Source organism: Leucopleurus acutus (assembly GCF_964270905.1).
Source record: "Leucopleurus acutus genome assembly, chromosome: 13".
Classification (NCBI taxonomy): Eukaryota; Metazoa; Chordata; class Mammalia; order Artiodactyla; family Delphinidae; genus Leucopleurus; species Leucopleurus acutus.
The window spans coordinates 73,250,019-73,273,815 of NC_139155.1; the positions used below are offsets into that span (position 1 = coordinate 73,250,019).

A 23,797-nucleotide genomic window follows, 5' to 3' on the forward strand; every position below is an offset into this window, starting at 1 on the left:
GAAAGTAAACATTCGTTGAAAGAATAAAACCCACCAGTCCTTCCTCACAGGTTTTATAAAGTCAAAACTGCAGAAGGGCTGTGAGTCAACAACTGACTCAGGGACGACAGACCCCCTATTTTAAAACTATTTACCTCATTGACCTTTGCTTGGCCCAAGCTAGTAGAAAACCTGACTCTACTTCCAGAGCACTTTTCACAAGCCTAGCCCTCAAGTGATTTACAAAGCAGGCAAATTTTCAGGGGGAAAGATCTGAAAAGAAAACACAGTCTCTTTCTGTGTGCGGTATGCCACCTCACCTTCTGCCTGTGTGCCTTGCTCGCAGTGGCGTCCAGATCCGTGTCTTCATCTGATGCCACACTGTCATAGTCCGGCTGGTCATTGTCCTGACTCTCACCACTGTGCTGGTTACTAATTGTTTTCAGTATGAGCTCCACATTGTCTATCAATAGAAGCAAAAAACTTTACTTCAGGCTTGCAAAAAACTTTTTTTTTTTTTGGTGGTACGCGGGCCTCTCACTGTTGTGGCCTCTCCCGTTGCGGAGCACAGGCTCCGGACGCGCAGGCTCACGCGGCATGTGGGATCTTCCCGGACCGGGGCACGAACCCGTGTCCCCTGCATCGGCAGGCGGACTCTCAACCACTGCGCCACCAGGGAAGCCCCAAAAAACTTTTTTCCTAAAAAACTAGCCATTTAAAAGACTGGAAGAAAATGACAGAAATAGCAAGGTTATATTCACACCAAAAAGGGATAACAGCAAGTTATCAGCTGGACAGAGAGTCTACTAAAAACTGTAGAGACAGATTTAAGCATTCCTCTGAGCGACCTGCCAAATGTGGGCAAATTAATTAGATGGTTTAGGAAAAAGCTGCTCAGATAAGGGGACAGGTTCCCAAATTTGTAATCATTCAAGGAAACAGGGTGTAGCTCGAAATCATGAAAATAAAGCTGTAACTAATGTAAGATTAACTGCAATTCAGTTATAATTGTACCTTGTTTACAAGGTAATGTCAAGTCAAAACAGAAAGGAAATTGTTAAAGTGGAGCCTAGAAACTAGGTGATCAAAGAGTAGGCACATCGGCCTTTCGTTAGCTGAATGCCAGTGAGAGAGAGAGAAAGAGGAGAATGATCCATTGGACACACATGGGCACACCAGGAAGGTGTGGTCTATAGGGAAGCAGGGATGACTCCATTGGCTCCAAGACATTTTGAATGAAAGATTTCACAAATTATCCAAGTCTCTCCACTTTCTTTCAGGCAACTCAAGCAAACCTCTAATTTCCAATATTGTTTCTGGATATTTCGATGGATAATATCTTGGTGATAAATTATGTTTACTTAAAAGGAATTTTAATTTTTAAAATTAATATTTAAAATATACATGTCGGGGCTTCCCTGGTGGTGCAGTGGTTAAGAATCCGCCTGCCAATGCAGGGGACACGGGTTTGAGCCCTGCTCCAGGAAGATCCCACAAGCCTTGGAGCAACTAAGCCTGTGCACCACAACTACTGAGCCTGTGCTCTAGATCCCGCGAGCCACAACTACTGAAGCCCACGTGCCACAACTACTGAGCCCGTGCGCCTAGAGCCCGTGCTCCACAACAAGAGAAGCCACTGCAATAAGAAGCCCGCGCACCCCAACGAAGAGCAGCCCCTGCTCGCTGCAACCAGAGAAAGACTGTGCGCAGCAACGAAGACCCAATGCAGCCAAAAATAATTAAACAAAATAAATAAATTAAAAAATATATATATATATGTGCCATCAGATTATAGAAGTGATAAAGATTCAATATAGAAAAATTGAAACTGATAGAGTAATCATTCATAGCTATTGATACATGTGGTTCTATTTCCTTCCAGTCTTTTTCCTAAGCATATACACATACATACAGTCAATTTCATTATTTGTAGCAGTTACGGTCTATAAAGTTGCTGTGAAGAACGAATTAGCAAATACTAAACCATTGTTCTGACTGGAAACACAGGGTTAGGTTCCTGCAAACCTCTGATCACATTTTTGTCAACTGATAAATATATAACCTCGTTTTACATGTGATTCTGTTTAAAGACATCTTTAATATATGTTGTTGATCCATTAACATTGAACTCACGGCCAACAGCACTATAACTCACGCCTGAACGAAGCTAGTCTAACACATGTATTTTCTCCACAAGGCACAACACCTTCTTGCATTTAGGAATCCTACACAGCTCTTCAGCACTCTACTTGGGGACCACTTCAAATAGTGAAATCACCAACAAAAAGGATAAAAATGTGAAAACTGTGGCACTAAATAAATCTCAAAAAGGACACCTGTTTACAGTATAAGAGTTGCAATAAGGCAGAGCATGGCCTTGTTCAATCTCAGCTGGGAACGTGCATTTTGGGTGACTCAAATTTCTCAGCATGTTGCATACAGCCACAAATTACCATCAACGTGCTGTCAGTATGATTTTGAGGCAACAAATTTTAATGAATAGGTGAATTGGCAAATACGAGATCCGTGAGTAATGGGGATTAGTGGTATATTTATATTTACATGTGATATATTCACTTGTACATATGTGTATATATAAATGTTTTCCTTACAAAATTTGGATTATACTAAAGCTTTTAAAAAAATTAATTTATTACTTTATATTATGTCATTACATAGTCTCTGAAAAAAAGTGTGCACTATTCAAATATGTAACTAATAATTGCTCTATTATTGCTTATTTGTTTCTAATGTTTCCAGTGCTATATATAATATACATGTAACATCTCTATTTCCTCTCAATTAACACCTAGAAATGGAAACACCAAATCAAAGAATTTGTACATTTTGAGACTTTAAAGGACCCTTATCACTGCACCTTCACCAAAATTTAATAAAGTTTCTTAGAACTTGTTTATGTCTGGTTGAATAAGTAAAATCAAGAAGAACAAATCGCTGTCAGTTAACGATTACTATCTCTGGGGAATGTGATGCTGACTGAAAACTGAATCTTTACGGTATGTATTTTTCCTGTTTACATGTTTTTCAATTTAAAAATGTATTATTTCTACAATTAGAAAAAAACAAAAAAGATACAGCATCAGGGCTGGGGAGGAAGTATGTTCCCAAGCATGGAGACAGCACCCTGAGCTACTGAACAAGACTCAAACGGCACCTCGGAAATAGGTGCTTGGTGCTCTCTTCACAATTTTAAACCCCAATAACTCTTGCTGTAGACATCTAAAGTTTATAGCGACAAATTCTAATTATGGAGAACTCAGTCTTGTAGGTAAACAACAGCAGGTGAGCTGGAATTTCAGTCAAGAGGGTTTAGTTTCTCATGTCCTTTAACAAGATCTAAGTCAGACTTTTGAGTTAATTTCAGAATGCAATTTTTTAGGGAAGACAGGTGACCCAAGAGGTAAAAAATCATATATAAGATAAATTTGAATCACAGTTAATAACGCTGAAATATTTATAATTCACCAGGACTCAAAGAGAGAAACTTGTCGTCACAACATAGCACCAATAAAACTTACAGGGCTTTAACTAAGCTGTGGTGTCAATGACTGCTTTAATTATTTTTATAACTTTAACACTCGTGTGAAGTTTTAAGGCCAAAGAAGCAAACATTTAGAGGTCTGAAACAGTTACCTTTTGAACTAGAGAGAGGACTACCTTGCTGTCTCCTCTTGGCATCACTGAGAATGTCGATAACCAGAGTGGCAAACTCATGGGCGTTAAACCGAGCTAGTTTCTGTCTGCCCTGAGGGTGAGAAAATAATTGGAAATATTCCCAGATGTAAAAATACACACATATTCACATAAAACTAGTCAGACTACTGTTAGACTTCGGCGAAGACCTCCCAGCATGCTCAAAGTATCATCAATCACAGCCATAACTGAATCAAATTTAACATTTTCCTTGTGAACAGTTTAAAACCATTTACATAATAGAACAATATAACATTTAAGTTCTCACCATGCATATCTATTTTTGTGAACCAAAACAAAATGGCTCTCTTAATGCTTTCTTTCTAATATCAATTCAGTTCTGAAGTAGGCCTACTAATCAAAAATTAATTTGAAGGGACAAATTTTAAAATTTCAACATAAAATTATAGTCTAGATGCTGGGACTCTATCATTATATATAACCAGTAATCAATGAAAATGAAAAGAGCTTCATAATTTACTCAGCTTCACTGCTCTTGGTGGATGGTTAGGCTTTTTTCAGTGCTCTGTTATTACACACAGTGCTTTGATGAAAATGTGCATAAAGCTTTGTATTTTTAGTTGATTAGAACATATTCTCAGATGAGGAATTCCTATGTGGAAGGATGCAGGTAATTTTGAGGCCTCTGAAACCAGTTAACAGATTGCTTTTCTGAGGTCTGCAGCAATTTAAACTCTTATCTGTAGCATGAGAAAGCCCATCTTGCCACATCCTTTCCAGTCTGGAGTATCCTTTAGTATGTATTGATACTTTATTAAGTTGATTGATAAAACTTTCATTAATGCCTTCAGGTTGCTTTCTTTGATTACTAATGAGATTAAACATTTCTTCACATTTGAAAGCCATTTATTCTTTCTTTCTTTCTTTTTTTGCCCTTGCACTTGTGGAATCTTAGTTCCCCAACCAGGGATTGAACCCGTGCCATCAGCAGTGAAAGTGCGGAGTCCTAACCACTGGACCGTGAGGGAATTCCAGCCATTTATATTTCTTTTGTGAATTGTTTTATATTCTTTCCCAGTCATCTATTAACTTCTATTGCTTTTCTTATCAACTTGTGAGGGTGTGTGTGTGTGTGTGTGTGTGTGTGTGTGTGTGTGTGTGTGTGAAGGATATTAACATTTTAATCAATCAAAAAATCTTACATACCTGTCCTGGGAAAATAAAATACCATGATATCAGCCATTCCCCAAATATCACTACTAGTGAGTTTTTGGACTTGGCCACTTGCCTGGTTCCGTGTCGATGAATACTCGGGATTGACTGGAAGGAAGGGGACGACGGTTGTCTCGGTCACCAGGGTGCTGTGATTTTGCGTGGCAAGCCAGACTAGCCAGAGGAAAGAGCCAGAGATAGAATCTCATCACCACGGGCGCCACTGCTCCTCTAAGAGCCGTGGCTCTCGCATTACTAGGTAGACTAGGGGCAGCACACTCCGAAGCCAGCATACACAAGAGTCAATGTTGACACACGTGTTATCAGGACAGTAAAAACTGGGCAAAACACTGAGGCTGGCAGCTTGTTGCTGCCTACTGATAACAGAAGCTTAGTAGATAAAGCCACATGTTAAGTCACCTGCATCAGTCTCTCGCCTGTCAACTTCATCGTACACATCCATGGCAAGTTCTTCAAACAAATGATTACTTAGCTGAAAGTAAAAAAATATCAGGAACACAAGGGACAAGGATTAACACTAGGAAAATGAGTGGGGACTGCGACTTATTCACCCTTCTACCTCCAACGTCTTATCCAAAGCCAGTGCTTACTTAGTAAATGCCCACCATTATTAAACAGACAGTAACATTTCCAAAATAGTACAGATCCTCTAGAAATACCTGCCACCCACAGCAGCCTCCCTCCTGATATGCAGATAGGGCTGTGCCATAAGGGAAGCAAGAGGCATCTAAAGTGCCTATCTCAAAGGCAGGGTCCAGTTCTCCGCTCTTCGTGTGACATCACCTCTTTAAAGTCTCTTCTGCTCTTTTGAGAATGTTTGCCAGTACCCGCTCTGCCCCCAGTATATGGGATCTGAAACCCTTGGTAGGATAAAGAAGCCAAAACACACCATTTCGAGAGGATAAAACGTGCCACTGAAGGAAAATACCACCCAGACCTCGGTTAAGTCTCTCTGCTGTCTTCCTCAGTAGGGGTCCCCCAAACCGCTACAAAACTACCTGAGCGTCCCCTACCAAGGACAGCCCGTCTAATCAGTACATTGTGCAGTGTCCCAATAAAACAATCCCCACAGACTGGGGTGCCCTCCTGGCAGCAACTGGGTCTTCCTCAACCCAGAGGAGGCTAAGCCCCTACCAGGCTGGCTCCAGCTCTTTCTGTACTTTTTGCCTCATGAAACCCTGCCGCTCGGTGGCTGTTACTTCTGAGTTGACTGCTTCCCCACTCTGTGAGGGAAGATGCTGAATTTGTTCCATCCTCTACTGCTCCCTACATCCCCACACAGTACCCGGCACCAAGATGGGACCCAGTAAATATCCATTCATACACTGACCAGAAGGTACTTCATGCAGAATTTAAAGCTGGCTGCACACACCTCATTAAACTCGTTAAAATGGGTACAATACATTGTTAGGTGACAAAAGCAGGATATAAAATTCTATAATTACGCTTCAGTTAAAAAAAAAAAGGTAGGCATCGGAAACCAGAATTAGAAAAAACATACCAAAATATTGAGCGTGAACCCATTAAGAATATAGTAAATGAGGATGATTCCCCTTCTCTATTTTTTAAAAATAAACTCTGAGAGCCTTTTGCTGGATAAGGTGATGAAGGATTGGGAAACTGAACTTGTACCATAAACACCCAATCTGTTTCCTCTAAGGGGCTACAAGCTAATGTTATTATTACTAACAATAACTACAGCAGCAACACTGTTGCGGGCTTACATCCCAGGAGCCTTGCTAATACCATCATCATTGTAAATACAACACCTCTCTGAAGACAGGAACTACTATTATACCACTTTACAGAGAAGGATACCAAGGCACAGAAGTTAGCTCACCTAAAGTCACAAAGCCAAGAAGTGATGGACCTGGGATGCAAGTTTCTCTTAAAATGTTAATATTTACTAATTCAAGGAATACATTAGTGGTCTTGTATTTCTCCCAGCTTTTCACTAGGGAGGGAGGAAGGAAAGAGGGAGGGAGGGAGGGAGATATTGTGGGATAAACACTGAATTGGCACTGATAGGAGGAGGAGACCACAGCGTGGGGGCAGCTCACACTCACTGGGCAGCTCTGACTTGCTGCCTCTGCTGGGTCACCATCTCCCTTTCTAGGAGAGGACACCGAGGTACAGAGAGGTGAAGGAGCTCGTCAGAGCCGAGATCCACACCTGACCAGTCTGACCCAGAGCCCAAGTTCTTGAGAACTATGCTCAACTTTGTCCCAGATGTTTATCTAGTGCCTGCCACACGCTAGAGATATTACAGACATAACCCCAGCTTTCAGCCTAGCAAATGTAGAATAGGATAGTCAAGGGGAGCTTGGATTTTATCCATGTTTGAATTATTTAAAATAAAAATTGGCTTACATACTGTTAAGTAATTAAAAGGAAATCACAGAATATTCACTGCTGACTCCAAAGCTTATCATCCTAATCATCTTACTATATGACCTCCTTAATTTAAGAAAGGCAATAAAAACACATACACACAAAACTGCAGATAGAGAACACAGAGACACCAAATTGCATAAAATACATTTATTTCATATTACAGTTAAATGCTAGTAATGAGAAATTCATTTAATATAATATTTAGTACTTAATATTATATGAAATTCTAGTAAAGAGTCTTCTATGAAAAGGGGAATGAAGAGTAAGACATAAATTAGGGGAGTTGCAAGTTCAGAGTTAGGCTTTGGGAAAACTCCTGCCTACACTGTGAAGGGGGTCAGATTTCAGCTACTTGAATGATGAAAGGGAGGGTAGCTGGGAAAGCACAGCGGGCAAAAGAGGATTCCTGAAAGAGGACTTGAAGGTGGCCTCCGAGGGTGCTAACCCTTAAAGAAATATCTAAATGCACGCACCCACCCACACCCACACCCACACCGTGGGAACCAGATGGGAAGCAGGGCAAGAACTGAAGGGTGAGAGTGGGATGACGCCCATAAAGGCTACGAAAAGAAGTTAAGAGTCTTGGTTCTGATCTTGAGAGCAATGAGAACAGCTGAGGCGGGTAATCGGGTGGTTAGAACGGCTGGGGAAGCACCGGGCGAGGCTTCATTTGTGGGGACTAAACAGAGGGAAACTGTTCCCAGAGGAGGAGATTTCTCGGGGTGCTGACTAAGGCTGAAATGGGCAGGCTGAAGAGAAACACAGAGACTAAAGTGAGCTTGTGGCCTGCAGAACTGGGCGAACTCTGAGCACATAGCTGAGGCAGAAGGAGCAGTTAAAAGCCTACATTTACAAAACTCTGATGAATGGCGTGGGACACGCACGGCAGTCAGCGGTGGCTGGATCCCAAACAGCAGCTAGTCAATCTGCAGTACTCACCATTCCAGCGTCAGCTCTTATCATTCTCTAGCATCCTGTGAGGCTACAGGAAGTAATCCCAAGAAGTGTGTCCCACTTATTCATGTACACTGAGAGAAACTAGGGAACTCTTACGGGGAGAAACAACTTCCTAATGTCAAAGGCACAGTCTTCGCTTTTAAAATGACAGAGAAAAATGCCATTATTTGAAGCCAAGCCAATAAACTGGATATACTAAACTTACTAGTACTTTCATTCTTCTTTGCTACATACTCGATGGCCTGCTTCTGATTTAACATCTGAGAGCATGAAACAAAGTCATTTGATGTACTAGGTAATGGGCTAAGAACAGGTATTAGCAGGACACATGGTTTTCCATACTGGAGTTCACTAGGAAAGAGATACTCACAGACTGAAGTTTCTTCTTAGCAGCTTTTGCCAATTCAGACAAATCCAGGCTGCTAAGAAAGTGTACAAAACTAATAAGCAAATAAATAAAACCATTTTCATGAGCTCTGTAGAAGATTAAGATAGCCAAGGGATTAAGATATTAATTACAGTTCATGGACAAGGTCAGAGGCCAAAATTCTACAGCCCAATCGTCAGTGAGGAAACTGAACAGAACTTAGTGAAAGTATCTCCTAGAAATACCATAATCATGCAAAGTGGTAAACCGAAAAATAATCACCTACTAACCAAAAGGCAAAATTATTGCCAGGTTAGTCCCCAGGCCCTTTATGTGAGAAGTCGTAATTTTTAAAGTATTAAAAAAAGCATGCAGAGGAAAATACAAAAAGGGCAGAATGTTAAAAAACAGAATGGCAAGATTACATATGGAATAGCAATTAACCATTTCATAAACTCTTGACAGTACTTATGCAAAGTTTATTGGCTAAATCAGGGTTTAAAGTTCCTTTCTAAAAAAAAAAAAAAAAAAAAAAAATCAAATAAAGTTCATTTCTGCAGCCGTGAACTCATCTGACCTTATAGACCAGCGGCAACAGATTATTACCCACTTTTTGTTCGGCCTATGAGCTAAGCATAGTTTTTACATTTTTAAGTGGTTGGAAAAAAAAACCCAACAAATGATACTTCATAATATGTGAAAATTATATGAAATTCAAATTTTAGTATCCAGAAATAAAATTTTATTGGAACAGACATGCCCTTCATTTACATAGTGTCCATGGATGCTTTCATTTACAACTGGTAGAGTTGAGTAGTTGTGGCAGAGGCTGTATAGCCCAAAAAGCCTAAAATATTTACTATCTAGCCCTTAACAACAACAAAATTTGCTGATCCCTGTCATAGACAAAGGCTACACTCTTATAACACAGAAATATTCTGTGATATATCCAGAGACACAATATACTGTCACAACTAGCTAAAACTGTGACAGTATCTCTAACTCCAATTGGATTAGCAAATTTCTTACTTGTGCTTTTTCAAACTTAAGTTTTATATGGTGGTTTACTTACAGCCATCTTATTTCCAAATTGCATAGCCATAAAAGAGAAAAATGTATGGGCTTTGTTAAACACAAAATATAATACACTTAAACACTATACAACCAAGGAAATACTAGTGACAGATAATATTGATTGGTATTTCAATGGCCTTACCTGTCTGCCATTTGAGGTATTATAAAGTGCTGTCCATTTTTGTGATCTGAAACAGAAACCAAGTCAAAGTTTTGTTCATATATTGATAAGATCTGTAAAGGAATACCATCATTATTTTCTCAATTTATGTTTTGCAATTAGTATCTTCCCATAATTATGATCTATGTGGGAGAAACAGAAGTTGCCAGATTGACTACAACTTCTCAAAATCTGGCCAGTAGCAAGGATCATTTCCTTATTTTCTTCTGGTACAAAGGTCCCAACGTCATTAAGTGGAAAGCCTATGCTCACCCTAATCCTTACGCTGTTTGTCCCCAGTATAACTAATGATCTTCAGCCATGGAAAGGACATTTAGGGAGCTGAAGTAGCTTGGAGCAGGCATCCATCTGCTCTCCCATGTGGGATGGTGGGGCTTCCTTGAGCTTTAGTGGCTTACCTTCAAATTAATCAATTAGCATAAAACAGTCAAGGCTGGCCCAGGTGGTCTGGGCAGGTCCAGGCACGGGCTCTGTCTCCTATAATGCTGACTGAGTCCTAATCAAGCTTGTGGAGGACACTGATCATGTGTCAATGAGTAAAGCCACTATGAGCATTCACATACAGGTTTTTGTGTAAACGTAAGTCTTTGCTTCTCCTGCGTAAATACCTAGGACTTCTGGGTTATAGGTAAATGCATGTTTAACTTGGTAAGAAACTGCTAGACTTTTTTCCAGAGTAGCTCTATCACTTTTCTAACTGCAACGTATGAGAGTTACCATTGTTCCACACCTTCCCCAGCACTTGTGTTGGTTTTTTGAGTTTTTATTTTGGTCATTCTAATAGGTACTTAGTGGTATCACACTGGGCTTTTTTTTTTTTTTTTTTGCAGTATGTGGGCCGCTCACTGTTGTGGCCTCTCCCATTGCGGAACACAGGCTCCGGATGCGCAGGCTCAGCAGCCATGGCTCATGGGCCCAGCCGCTCCGCAGCATGTGGGATCTCCCCGGACCGGGGCACGAACCCGTGTCCCCTGCATCGGCAGGCGGACTCTCAACCACTACGCCACCAGGAAAGCCCTTAACTATAGTTTTTGCAGAGCAAAAGCTTAAAATTTTGACAAAGCCCAGCTTATCAATATTTTCTTCTACGGATTGTGCTTTTGGTGTTACATTTAAGTACTTTATATAATCCAAGACCACTAAGATTTTCTCCTATGTTTTCTTCTAGAAGTTTTAAAGTTTTAGGTTTTACATTTACATCTATGATCCATTTTCAATTAGTTTTTTAAAAAATATTTTATTTATTTATTTGTTTGTTTGTTTATTTATTGGCTGCATTGAGTCTTAGTTGCGGCACGCAGGATCTTTGTTAAGGCATGCAGGATCTTTTGTTGCAGCACGTGGGCTTCTCTCTAGTTGTGGCGTGCGGGTTTTCTCTTCTCTAGTTGTGGTGCACAGGCTCCAGGGCACATGGGCTCTGTAGTTGTGGTGGGCGGGTTCCAGAGCGTGTGGGCTCTGTAGTTTGTGGCACACGAGCTCTCTAGTTGAGGCGTGCGAGCTCAGTAGTTGTGCCATGCGGGCTTAGCTGCCCTGGCATGTAGGAACCTAGTTCCCTGACCAGGGATCGAACCCATGTCCCCTGCATTGGAAGGCGGATTCTTTACCACTGGACTATCAGGAAAGTCCCCTCAGTTTTTATACAAGGTGTGAGGTTTAGGTTGAAGCTCATTTTTCTGCACATGGATATTCAATTGTTCCAACACCATATATTGTACTGTCCTTTCTTCATTGAACTGCCTTTGCAACTTTTGTCAAAAGTCAATTGAATGGAGCTTCCCTGGTGGCGCAGCGGTTGAGAGTCCGCCTGCCGATGCAGGGAACACGGGTTCGTGCCCCGGTTCGGGAAGATCCCACATGCCGCGGAGTGGCTGGGCCCATGAGCCATGGCCGCTAAGGCTGTGCGTCCGGAGCCTGTGCTCTGCAATGGGAGAGGCCACAGCAGTGAGAGGCCCGTGTACCGCAAAAAAAAAAAAAAAAAAAAAGTCAATTGAATGTATTTGTGTGCGTCTATTTCTGGATTCTCTATACAGTTTCATTGATCTGTATGTCCACCTCTTCACCATAACCACTGTCTTGAGTACAGCAGAGCTTTACAGCAAGTCTTAAAATTGGGTGGTGTGATTCCTCCTATGTCACTACTGTTCTTTTGCAAAACTGTCTTGGCTATTCTAGTTCCTTTGTTTTTCCATGTAAAATTTAGAACCAGGATGTCCATGTCAATAAGCAAATCCTTTAATTGCATTAAATTTACAAATTAATTTGTGGAGAATTGTCATGTTAACTATATTGAGTATTTCAATCCATAAACATAGTAGAAACCCTTTTTCAGGCTTTCCTTGATTTCCTTCATCAGCATTTTGTAATTTTTGGCATATAGATTCCACATATATTTTGTTAGATTTATACCTAAGTATTTACTTTGGAGCTATTATAAATGTTATTATTTTTCTAGTTTCAGGTTCTAATTGTCCACTATTAGTCTACAGAAATATGACTGATTTTGGGTTGTTCATCTTGCATTCTGCAACCTTGCTAAACTCATTCATTAGTTCTAGAAACTTTATTATAGATTCCTTGGGATTTTCTACATGGAAATCATTTCATTATGAATACAGGCAGTTGCATTTCTTCCTTTTTAATCAGTGTGCCTTTTATTTGGTTTTCTTGCCTTATGGCACTGATTAGGATTTCCAGTGCAATGTTGAATATAAGTGGTGACAGTGGACATCCTAGCCTTGTTTCTGATTTTCAGGCAAAAGCATTCAATCTCTCATCATTAAGGATGATGTTAACTGTGGCTTTTCAATAGATACTCTTTATCGGATTAAGGAAGTCCCTTCTATTCCTAGTTTGCTAAGGTTTTTCTTTTTTCTTTAATCACAAAGGGATGCTGAATTTTATAAATGCTTTTTCTGCATCAACAGGTAAGATTGTACAGCTTTCTTTTTTAGTCTGTTAATGTGATGAATCACATTAACTGATTTTCAAATATTTTCAAATATTAGTCATATATCTGGAAACCCCACTTGGTATATTACATTTTCCTTTTTACATATTGTTGGATTCAATCTGCTTATAATTTGTTGAGAATTTTGGTGTCCCTGTTAGTGAGGGATATTTTTTGGTGCCATCTTTGCTGGGTTTGGTATTGGGGTAATGCTGGCCTCATAAAGTGACTTGAGAAGCATTTCCCCCCACCTTTTTTTTTTTTTTTTACTGTTTTTTTTTAAAACATCTTTACTGGAGTATAATTGCTTTACATGGTGCGCTAGTTTCTGCTTTATAACAAAGTGAATCAGTTATACATATACATATATCCCCGTATCTCCTCCCTCTTGCGTCTCCTCCCACCCTCCCTATCTCACCCCTCTAGGTGGTCACAAAGCACCGAGCTGATCTCCCTGTGCTATGTGGCTGCTTCCCACTAGCTATCTATTTTACATTTGCCTCTCTCTCACTTTGTCCCAGCTTACCCTTCCCCCTCCCCATGTCCTCAAGTCCCCCCTACCTTTCTATTTTCTAAAAAATATCACATAAAACGGATGTTATTTCTTCTTCGAATGTTTGGTAGGATAGTCTCATTTTATGTGCAAAAATTGAAATGTGAATTCCAAATACTTAAAAATATCTGTAAAGATTATAACTGCAAAGCTAGCAAGCCATGTGAGTCATAAGCCACACTGATTGTATTGCTGTATGGCAATACCACTTCAGCTGGTTCACAGTATTTACTAGTGCCATCATCTGGGCTAGGGTTTTCTTTAATGGAATGTTTTTAAGTACAAATTCAAGTTCTTTAAAATGTAGGATTATATATTTACATTATCTCTTTCTTCTTGGATAGGTGTTGATAGTTTGTGGCTTTCAAAGAATTGGTTCATTTTATCTAAGTTGTCTAATTTATATGTACAGTTATTTATATTTTGCATTACCCTTTAATGTCTGTGGGTTTTTTAGTGACATCTTCCAATGTGTATTCTTTCCTTTTTTCTTTGTCAGTATGTCTAGACATTTACCAATTTCATTAATCTCTACAAAGAATCAGCTTTTGGTTTCATTGATTTCTCTCTACTGTTCTCCTTTCTCAATTTCATTGATTTCTACTCTTTATTATTTCTTAACTTCTGCTTGCTTTGGGTTTATTTTGCTCATCTTTTTCTAGTTTCTTGAGGGTTGGGAAGCTTAAATTAGGATTTGAGACCTTTCTTCTTTTCTAACATAATAATTTAATGCTATAAAATTTCCTGTAAGCCTTGCTTTAGCTCCATCCCACAAATTTTGATTTGCTGTCTTTTCATTTTTGTTCATCTGAAAATATTTTCTAATTTCCCTTAAGACTTCCTCTTAGACCCATGGATTATTTAGAAGTATGCTGTTTAATTTCCAAGCATTTGGGTATTTTCCACTTATATTTTGATTATTTATTTCTAGCTTAATTCCATTATGGTCAGAGAATATACTTTCTAGGATTTTAATTATTTTAGAGTTGCTAAGGTTTGTTTTATGACCCAGAATATGGTCTATCTTGGAATGTTTGACTGTGTACTCGAAAGGAACATATGTTCTGATGCTGTTAGGGAGAGGATGCTATAAATGTCAACCAGATGCAGTTGGTTGATGGTTTCAGTTCAATATCCTTGCCGATTTTCTACCTCTAGTTCTATCTATTAACTAAATGAAGACTGTTGAGTCTCCAACAATAATTGTGGATTTGACCTTTTCTCCTTTCAGTTCTATCAAAGTTTGCATCCTATATTTTGCAGCTCTATTGCTGAGTGTGTACCCATTTAGAATTGTTATGCTTTTTTAGTGAGTTGACCCTTTTATCATGTTGTGTCCCTCTCTATCCCTGCTAATTTCCTTTGCTCTGAAGTCTACTTTGCTTGATATTAATATAGCCACTCTAGCTTGCTTTTTTTTTGTGTGTGTGTGTTACGCGGGCCTCTCACTGTCGTGGCCTCTCCCGTTGCGGAGCACAGGCTCTGGACGCGCAGGCTCAGCGGCCATGGCTCACAGGCCTAGCCGCTCTGCGGCATGTGGGATCTTCCCGGACCGGGGCAAGAACTCGTGTCCCCTGCATCGGCAGGCGGACTCTCAACCACTGCGCCACCTGGGAAGCCCCACTCTAGCTTTCTTTTACTTAGTGTTGGCATGGTATATCTTTTTACCCCTTTTTGTTTTTTAACTTACCTATACCATTATATTTAAAGGGGGTTTCTTGGACACAGCATACAGTTAGGGCTTGTTTTCTTTTTTTTAATCCATTCTGACAATCTCTGCTTTTAATTGGTGTGTTTAGATCACTAAAATTTAATGTAATTATCGTTACATTTGGATTTAAGTCTATGATTTATTATTTAGTTTCTATTTGGACCTCACTTTTTGTTCCTCTCTCTCCCCTTTACTCTCTTTTTTTGAATACTTTGAATCTAAACATCTTTTGATTATTTGGGTAATTTTTAACATTCCATTTTAATTTATCTCTAGAGTTTCTGACCATATATCACTGTATAGTCTTTTTTCAGTGCTAGGGATTAAACTGTACATAACTTTTTACAATCTCCTTAGAAATAGTATTTTACCATTTTAAGAAGAATGCGAAAATTTACCTCCATATTTCTTTTACCCTCTCCCTTTTATGTTGTAATTGTCAAATGCATTACACTGACATATGCTGAAAACCCCACCATACAATACTATAACTTTTGCTTTAAACTGTCATACATATTTTAGAAAACTTAAGAAGAAAACACAGCCTATTGTATTTATCCAGATACTTATTATTTCTGTTCTTTCATTTCTAAAGCTCCAAGATTCCCTCTGGTATCAATTCCCTTCCACCCAAAGAACTTTCTTTAGTATTTCTGTTAGAGCAACTAATTCTCTTATTTTCTTTCATCTTAAAATGTCTTTAGGGGCTTCCCTGGTGGCACAGTGGTTGAGAGTCTGCCTGCCAATGCAGGGGACACAGGTTCGAGCCCTGGTCTGGGAGGATCCCACATGCTGCAGAGCAACTAGGCCCGTGAGCCACAACTACTGAGCCTGCGCGTCTGGAGCCTATGCTACGCAACAAGAGAGGCCACGATAGTGAGAGGCCCACGCACTGCGATGAAGAGTGGCCCCCACTTACTGCAACTAGAGAAAGCCCTCACGCAGAAACGAAGACCCAACACACCCAAAGATAAATAAATAAATAAAAGCTGAGCTGATGTCCAAAAAAAAAAAAAAAGTCTTTATTTTTTCGGGAATTTCCTGGTGGCACAGTGGTTAAGAATCCGCCTGCCAATGCAGGGGACATGGGTTCGAGCTCTGGTCTGGGAAGATCCCACATGCCGTGGAACAACTAAGCCCGTGCGCCACAACTACTGAGCCTACACTCTAGAGCCCACAAGCCACAACTACTGAGCCCGTGTGCCACAACTACTGAAGCCCATGCACCTAGAGCCCATGCTCTGCAACAAGAGGAGCCACTGCAACGAGAAGTCCGCACACCACAACAAAGAGTAGCCCCCGCTCGCCGCAACTACAGAAAAGCCCGTGTGCAGCAACAAAGACCCAATGCAGCCAAAAATAAAAAATATAAATAAATAAAATAAATTTATAAAATAAGAAAGTCTTTATTTTTTCTTCATTCCTGAAGGTTATTTTCACTGGAAATGGAGTTGTAGGTTGACAGTTCTTTTCTTTCAGCACTTAAAAAATATTGTTCTGCTGGGGCTTCCCTAGTGGTCCAGTGCTTAACACTCCCACTTCCACTGCAGGGGGTGCACATTTGATCCCTGGTCGGGGAAGTTCCGCATGCCCCGTGGTGTGGCCAAAAAAAAAAAATTGTTCTACTTCCTTTTCATCTCCATGGTTTCTGATGAGAAATCCACAATCATACAAATAATTGTTCCTTTGCATGGTATGTCATTTTTTTCCTCGGCTGCTTTCAAGACATTTTCTTTCTTCGGTTTTTAGCAGTTCGATTTTGATGTGTCTGAGTGATGATTTCTTTTGAGTTTATTCTGTTTGGAGTTCTTGGAGACTCTTGAATTGTAAGCTTACGTCTTTTGCCAAATTTAGAGTTTTTAGCCATATTTCTTCAAGTATTTTTTTCTGCATCACATTTTTTTTTTTTTCGCGGTACACGGGCCTCTCCCATTGCAGAGCACAGGCTCAGGACACGCAGGCTCAGCAGCCATGGCTCGGGCGCAGCCGCTCCACGGCACGTGGGATCTTCCTGGACCAGGGCACGAACCCGTGTCCCCTGCATCAGCAGGCGGACTCTCAACCACTGCGCCACCAGGGAAGCCCCTGCATCACATTCTTTATGATCTCTTTCTGGGAGTGTGATGATACAAATGTTTTGATTTTGTCCCATAGGTCCCTAAGGCTCTGCTCGGTTTCTTTTCCTCCTACTCTTTTTTCTCTCTGTTGCTCAAACTGGATTACTTCTAGTGATCTATTTTCAATGCACTCTTTTCTTTGCCATCTCCATCTGCTATTAAGCCCAACCAGTGAGTTTTAAAATTTTAGTTATTGGATTTTTTAATTCTAACATTTCTGTTCTGTTCTTTTCTATATCTTCTATTTCTCTGCGGAGACTGTCTATATTAGATTTGTTTCAAGAACGTTCACACTTACTTCTTAGAGCATGATGTTACTATCTGTTTTAAAATCTTTATCTGATAATTCCAACATCTGAGTCATCTAGGGTTGGCATCTGTTAGCTACCTTTTTCCGTGCAAGTCTTTGGGATTTTCCTGGTTCTTGACATGTGGAGTAATTATGGGTGGTATCCCTGACATTTTGCATATTACGTTGTGGAGATGCTGAATCTTCCTTAAACTCTATGGAGAATGTTAATATTTTGTTCTAGCAGGTACCTGACCAGGTGAGGTTCTGTCTCCAGGGCCAAGTGGTGAGAGAATAAAGAGAAAAACAAAAGCAATCAGGATTCCCTTCAGGCTCTTGGTCAGAGATTTAGGCACCTGTGCTGCCACTGCTGTTGCCACTACTGAAGCCATAGGATTGCCTAGGGACTAGGGTGGGGAAAAAAGGAAGAGAAAAAAAACCCAGGGGAATTCCCCTATTCTTTGTCCTGTAGGAATCCCATTTCCTGCTCCTCAGACCACACAGAGAAGGCTTCTTTGCACCTGTTATGCAGTTCCAGGTTTTAGGCTGTCCTGGATGCCATATCAGAAGCAAAATAAAGGGGACACTCACCACCAGCTTGACGGTACTTTGAGTTCCCTAATCTACCTGCTACAGTCCTCAGATAGCTACTCCATGTATTTGGTCCATAGTTTATAATTGTGTTCAGCAGGAGAGACGGGGTGGGGGTGTGCTTATTCCATCTCACAGGGAACTGGAACCACACCAAGCGCTCTTAACTCTGTTGTACAACCAGGGTGGAGAACCACTGTATACATGTATGTGGATATTCTATATCAAGGGTTGGCAAACTTTTTCTGCAAAGGGCCTGATTGTAAATATTCTGGGCTTTGTGGCTGTATGGTCTCTGTTGCAACTACTCAACCTACTTAACTCTGCTGCTGTAGTGTGAAAGCAGCCGTAGATAATATTTAAATGAACGGGCATGGTTATCTTGCAATAAAACTTTATTTGAAAAAAAACAAGTGATAGGCTTATCTGGCCCATGGACCACAGTTTGCTGACCCCAGTTCTACCTCATGAGCAAAGCTGGTTAATGGTAAAGTTCACTTTTTTACTTTTTCCCATTCCTTAGATAGCAGAATTCTGCAAATAACTACAAAAGTTAATCCTTTGCTCTTCCATTCCTACTCCCATTAATCACAAGAACCGTTGCGCACGTTCAGTTTGGGTTCAATTATGCTCTTTGATTCCTGAAACAGTCACTACTGTAGAGCCAAAATTTTAAAAACTAAAATTCAAGATTTGACCGATGTTACATATTTCACATATAACAAAAAATGCTGTAGCTATCATTGCAAATAGAAATCCTTATTTGCAATTTTCTCAAGGATACGTTAAAGCAGAGATCATAAATGATAGTGTCCCAATTTGTTTTCCAGAGACTGACTGGCTGGAGGTGTGGAGAGGCTGCTGTCCTTTCAACTCACCTGGTTTCCTGCCACACAGATAGAAGGCTAGTCTGTCAGTCAGCTCATACTGTATTTCTACGAGGCGTTCTGCCAGCTCATGGTGCCCTCCTTGCCTACCAAGAGAAAACAAAGTACCATTTATATTGCTCGCTGGCCACTGGAGCTAGAATAGAAAAGTACAGAGACGTCCCATGAGATACCTGAGTCATTTATCAAACGTGACTTTTTAGAATAATCAACCTTTTTGTGTGAGGTAAACTGTCAAGGTCTACTTCGATTCCCACCTTTATAAAAACTGTTTTCACAAACTCAACTATCGCCTTTCCTTTATTAATTTATAAGACAGAGTACTTAATAAGGAATTCAAGGACTTATGAGAGGGACAAAGAATAAGTTCATCTAATGAGGTAGAAAATAAAATTAATAAATGGTCAAGGGTAGAGGTTCTCAAAAATTAACTAGCATGCTTAAAAATATATACAGATGTCCAGGACCCACCCTTGGATATTCTGAATCAATAAAAACAGGAGCAGTGTGGACATTAATATTTTGAAAAAGGTCCTTCCCCTAGATGCTTCTCATGCAGCCAGCCTGACTTCAGGATTAGAGTTCAGTAACCACTTCAAGGTCTTTGATTCAGGGAGAGACAGACCAACCTAATGCATAGCTCACACCTCCTTGTCTTTAATTTCCATCACAGAAAATATTAATTTTGCCTTTGAAACAAATATTTAAGCTGCTTGAAATCCTTCAAGTAACAAGGCATATAAATAAATCATTACCCTGAGAGACTATTATGCGCAAGGTACAAGAGGAAATTCCAAGATAAGTGATAAGTATCATTTACTGAGGGCTCTGTTCCCCTGAAAAGATGAAGTCTAGTTTCTGCCAGTTTCTCTTCCCACATACAACGTACTACAAAAATATTCTCCAACCTACCCACACATCTTTGATTTCTGTGATGCACATCTTTTTTTCTCATTTTTTAACATCTGTGAAATCAGGAAGTTGATAGTACAGTTGATAGTACATCATCATTTAATTGGTTGAGTCTTTTCCTTTTTAATGGCATATGAAATAATGATGACCCATATAAACAGTAGAGTGTTAGACCTGATGAAATACTGTATTCCTCAGTACCTTAGCTCTTATTCCCAGACACACTCTGCTCTATCCAATTAGGTCTCCTGCTGTGCCGAACATCCCTGTCCATCCCTCCTTCCTGAACTTGACCCACGCCCTTCTTCTCACCTGGAACACCTTAGCTCATCTTCACACACCCAAATCCAATCTACTCTTCAAAGACCAACTAAAGACATTTCTTAATGATCTGGGCCACAGTGAAGAAATCCTATATATGTATCAATTTTGGTAATGAGTTCTACATTATCTTGCCTCATTTAACTCTTACATGCATTTATGAACCTCCTCCTCCCTGAGAGAGTAAATTCTAGGAGGGCAGAGTTCATTTCACTTGCCATTTTCAAGTTGTCACTTGTCATTTTATCCTCTGCAGAGTATAATTCTTTGCAGTTAATTTGGAAAAAGTTAATTTGGAAAAAGAAGGAAAGATCATCCATCTTCTATCATTTAAATGATATTCAAGCCTAATCTATGGATGTATTTATTTATTTTCCAGCACTTCACAGCCAAAATTTTGAAACAAAAAGTTAAAGAATTTTATAGCAAGCACCCAGATGTCCACTACCTAAATCCTGCAATTAACATTTTACTATACTTGTTTAACCACATATCTATCCATATAGATTTGTTTCTAAGTTCAAGCAATGAATAAAACTATTAAAAAACTGAGGAGTGGGTTCTGCAATTCTTCATACTTGATCTGTACTCCAACTATGGCTCAAATACCACTGCGTTTAAAGGATAAAAAGAAATGAAAGACTGGAAGCTAAGCACAATGGTTAATGGTTCTACCCTCCCTGACTTTAGCTGGCTCTAAGATCATATGCATTTGAAATACCTTCATCTGCAAAATAATAGCATGCAAACCTCTGAAGGGGTTAAATGTTAATCATACACAATTTAGCCACTTAACAATGAATCATACACAACAGAAATAATCCCAAACAGAGAGAGATGACAAGAATCTAGTCTCTTACCTTGCATAATCAACAGGAGTTTTCCCACTCGCATCTTGCGTGCCTGGGTCTGCTCCATATACTGCCAATAATTCCGCCTGTAAAATCTGCCCTGCTTTAGAGGCAACATGGAGTGGGGTGTTTCCTTTCTCCTAAGAATCATTAATAAAAAGTATACAAAAAGAAGCAAAATTAAATAAACGAAAGGCTACACGAATGCAACCCATTTAGTTTCAATTTAATGTCTGAATCAATTCATGCTTTCTTACAGGGTGAAAAAAGTTGGCTTGTGCTCCTAATGATAATAGCCTCAAACAGGTTTCAAGATTCCCTGTTCTCACGCTTGAATGGAGTTGCTGAAAAATACACACACAAGAAAGAATATTTGTTAAAAATGTAAAGAATGACGTAGCAAAGCAGCTGGCAGACTATTTTAATACACATTATAGTAGTACTACATCATCTTTATTTAGCTCAGTAAGGTGGATGAAGCAGTCTCTCCCTTGCTGGTCACAACCATCCCCGGGCTCTAAGGCAGGGTCAGGCCCATTTTCCTGACAGGAAACTAGGGCTGGGAAGGCTGACCTGCCCAAATGCATGATCTAAGTGGCACAACCAGACCTTGAGTGAGAGGGAGTGTGAAGAGGTGGCTGAGCATGGCTCTGAAGTCTGAATTTCAAACCATACACCCCTCAAGCTGTGTGAACTTGACGAAGTTCTTTAGCAATCTGAACCTCAGTTTCCTTATCTCTAAAATGGTGATAATAATGCCACCTATTCACAGGGTTACTATAAGGACTCAATGATATAACAAAGCATGGAGCCTGGTACATAGGAAATGCTCAAAGAATACAGCTGCTATTATTATTGTTGATGCTGTTATTTGTTGTTATTATTGAACCTAGGGCTTTAGAGCTTCATATCCTATACCGTGCAAGTCACAGGATTCTGCCTTATATCACACCCTCTCCTCAACACTATTATTGGCCTTGTATACAATGATTTAATGAAGTCTTTCAGGGTGGGAAATAGGCCTGTGCTATACCAAATTCTGTACCACTACAGAAATGCCCTTATACATTCAGAAGAGCTGCCTTCCTTCAAGTCTAACCTAGAATTGTCCAAAATGCAATAACTCTTATCATAGCAATGGAGAAATCTACACTAACATCTGTATCCAAGTCTTATTTTTTAATTATATTTTTAAAAATTGTGGTAAAATACACATACCAAGTCTTATTAATAAATGGAAGTAACAATCATATACATTTCCATGCAAAGTTTAAAATTCTGAATTATGAGTGCCTACGATCTGTGTGAGCATTTGCCGAAAGCAGTGCTTTGAAAATAAGGATATGTATTTTCGTGGCATCTCTCAAAAACATGTAAAGGCCCACATAAAGAAAAGCATCTACTCATTTTGCAAGTTTAATAAACCATCCTGTGTGCTACAGCTTCGAGTCACACCCTGCTTCCTGAAGATCCCACTCAGCATGCAACCTAGAAGCCTGCAGAAGTCCCACAAACCTTCTAGTCCCTCCTAGAAACAAACTCTGAGATGGCTCTTATTTCAAAGCTAAACAAAAACTTACAGAAATACAATTTTAGAACCATATCTGAAAAACACAAATAGTTTTCTGGATACTTATTTGTTCCTCTGCTCCTTATACCTCCACTAACATGAATGCTTGCCATTTGAAGTAAGATGAAAGAAGAAAGCAACTGCAAAAAAAGCTGTTACTAATTATTTAGTGTACAGAAAGGAGTTTTTGTTTTTCTTTTCTTTCTAAGGTTTTTTCAAATCAGCCGATATGCTGCTTCATCCAGCAATTTCAGGGATTTTAAAAGGTGTGACCCACCTTACTAAGATCTTTGGCAGTCACACTATCGTCATCCCGGCAGGGCAAGCGGTGGACAAATGCTAACATCTGATACTTTGCTCTGATGAATTCTGCTTTATTAGGACTGGTTCGGAAAAAAAAAAGAAAACAGTTCACTTGCAGTTCAGATATGACATTCCCCATTCTTCAGACTGTAAAAAGAAGAGGAAGTGACCCACATCCCCCACTCAAGAACAGAATGAACAATACTGAAGTAAGTTTCAGCAGTGTGCTGTCAGGCCTGAAGTCTGAAAACATACATTAGTCATTATAATGGCCAGGACTGCAGAATACCTGCTTTTTATAGCATTTTTCTGCTCTGTGTAATTTTCTTAATTGACCTAGCAACCTTGCGAGGAAGCAGCTCTTCATCCCATCTTATAAGTGAGGCATCAGGCAGACTGGAGCCCAGAACCAAGATTTCTGGTCTGACTGCCTACTGTTTGAGTGCCAAAGCTCAAATGTGATTACATCAAAAGCCACCAAGCCTTAGTCTTAAACCGGAGAAACCACTGAATTGTGCTGGGTAACCATGCAAAAGAGATGGTCCCATGCCTGGCTTTGTTCTGCATTCCTAATAGCAAAGAGGTCAATGCAAAACTGGGTGACCACCTCCCGTACTGCCCCTGTAGGGGCTGGTCAAAAACAGCTGCACTCCTTTCAGCGGGCCCCAGGGGTTACGAAGAAATAAGAGTATTTATAAACATTTCACTCACTGTACTTTATCCTGTGGATTAGCTTTGCGTCTTCCACTGATAAGAGAGGCAGGGTCCAGCAAAGAATGCTCCCATATAGAATTAGCACCATTATTATACAAGGTTTCAACCATCTAAAACCAAGCAGCATAAAATCATATTTAAATTTCTTTCTGCAAACATCCAGTGGGAATC

At 39.9% G+C, this 23,797-nt stretch overlaps 1 protein-coding gene across 2 annotated transcripts in view; it reads right to left on the bottom strand.

Moving 5' to 3' along the window:
- Nucleotides 1-23,797, bottom strand: part of GIT2 (GIT ArfGAP 2) — a 46,340-nt gene that overhangs the window by 16,756 nt on the left and 5,787 nt on the right. For both annotated transcript variants that reach the window (XM_082853498.1, XM_082853499.1), the window contains exons 3-13: nt 23,624-23,736; nt 22,887-22,992; nt 21,297-21,383; nt 21,049-21,179; nt 18,947-19,041; nt 9,822-9,867; nt 8,609-8,660; nt 5,287-5,359; nt 4,943-5,040; nt 3,634-3,745; nt 300-442 (exon numbers count right to left, since the gene is read on the bottom strand). In XM_082853498.1, coding sequence (XP_082709624.1) covers nt 300-442; nt 3,634-3,745; nt 4,943-5,040; nt 5,287-5,359; nt 8,609-8,660; nt 9,822-9,867; nt 18,947-19,041; nt 21,049-21,179; nt 21,297-21,383; nt 22,887-22,992; nt 23,624-23,736 — 1,056 coding nt within the window. The remainder of the gene's footprint in view (nt 1-299; nt 443-3,633; nt 3,746-4,942; nt 5,041-5,286; nt 5,360-8,608; nt 8,661-9,821; nt 9,868-18,946; nt 19,042-21,048; nt 21,180-21,296; nt 21,384-22,886; nt 22,993-23,623; nt 23,737-23,797) is intronic.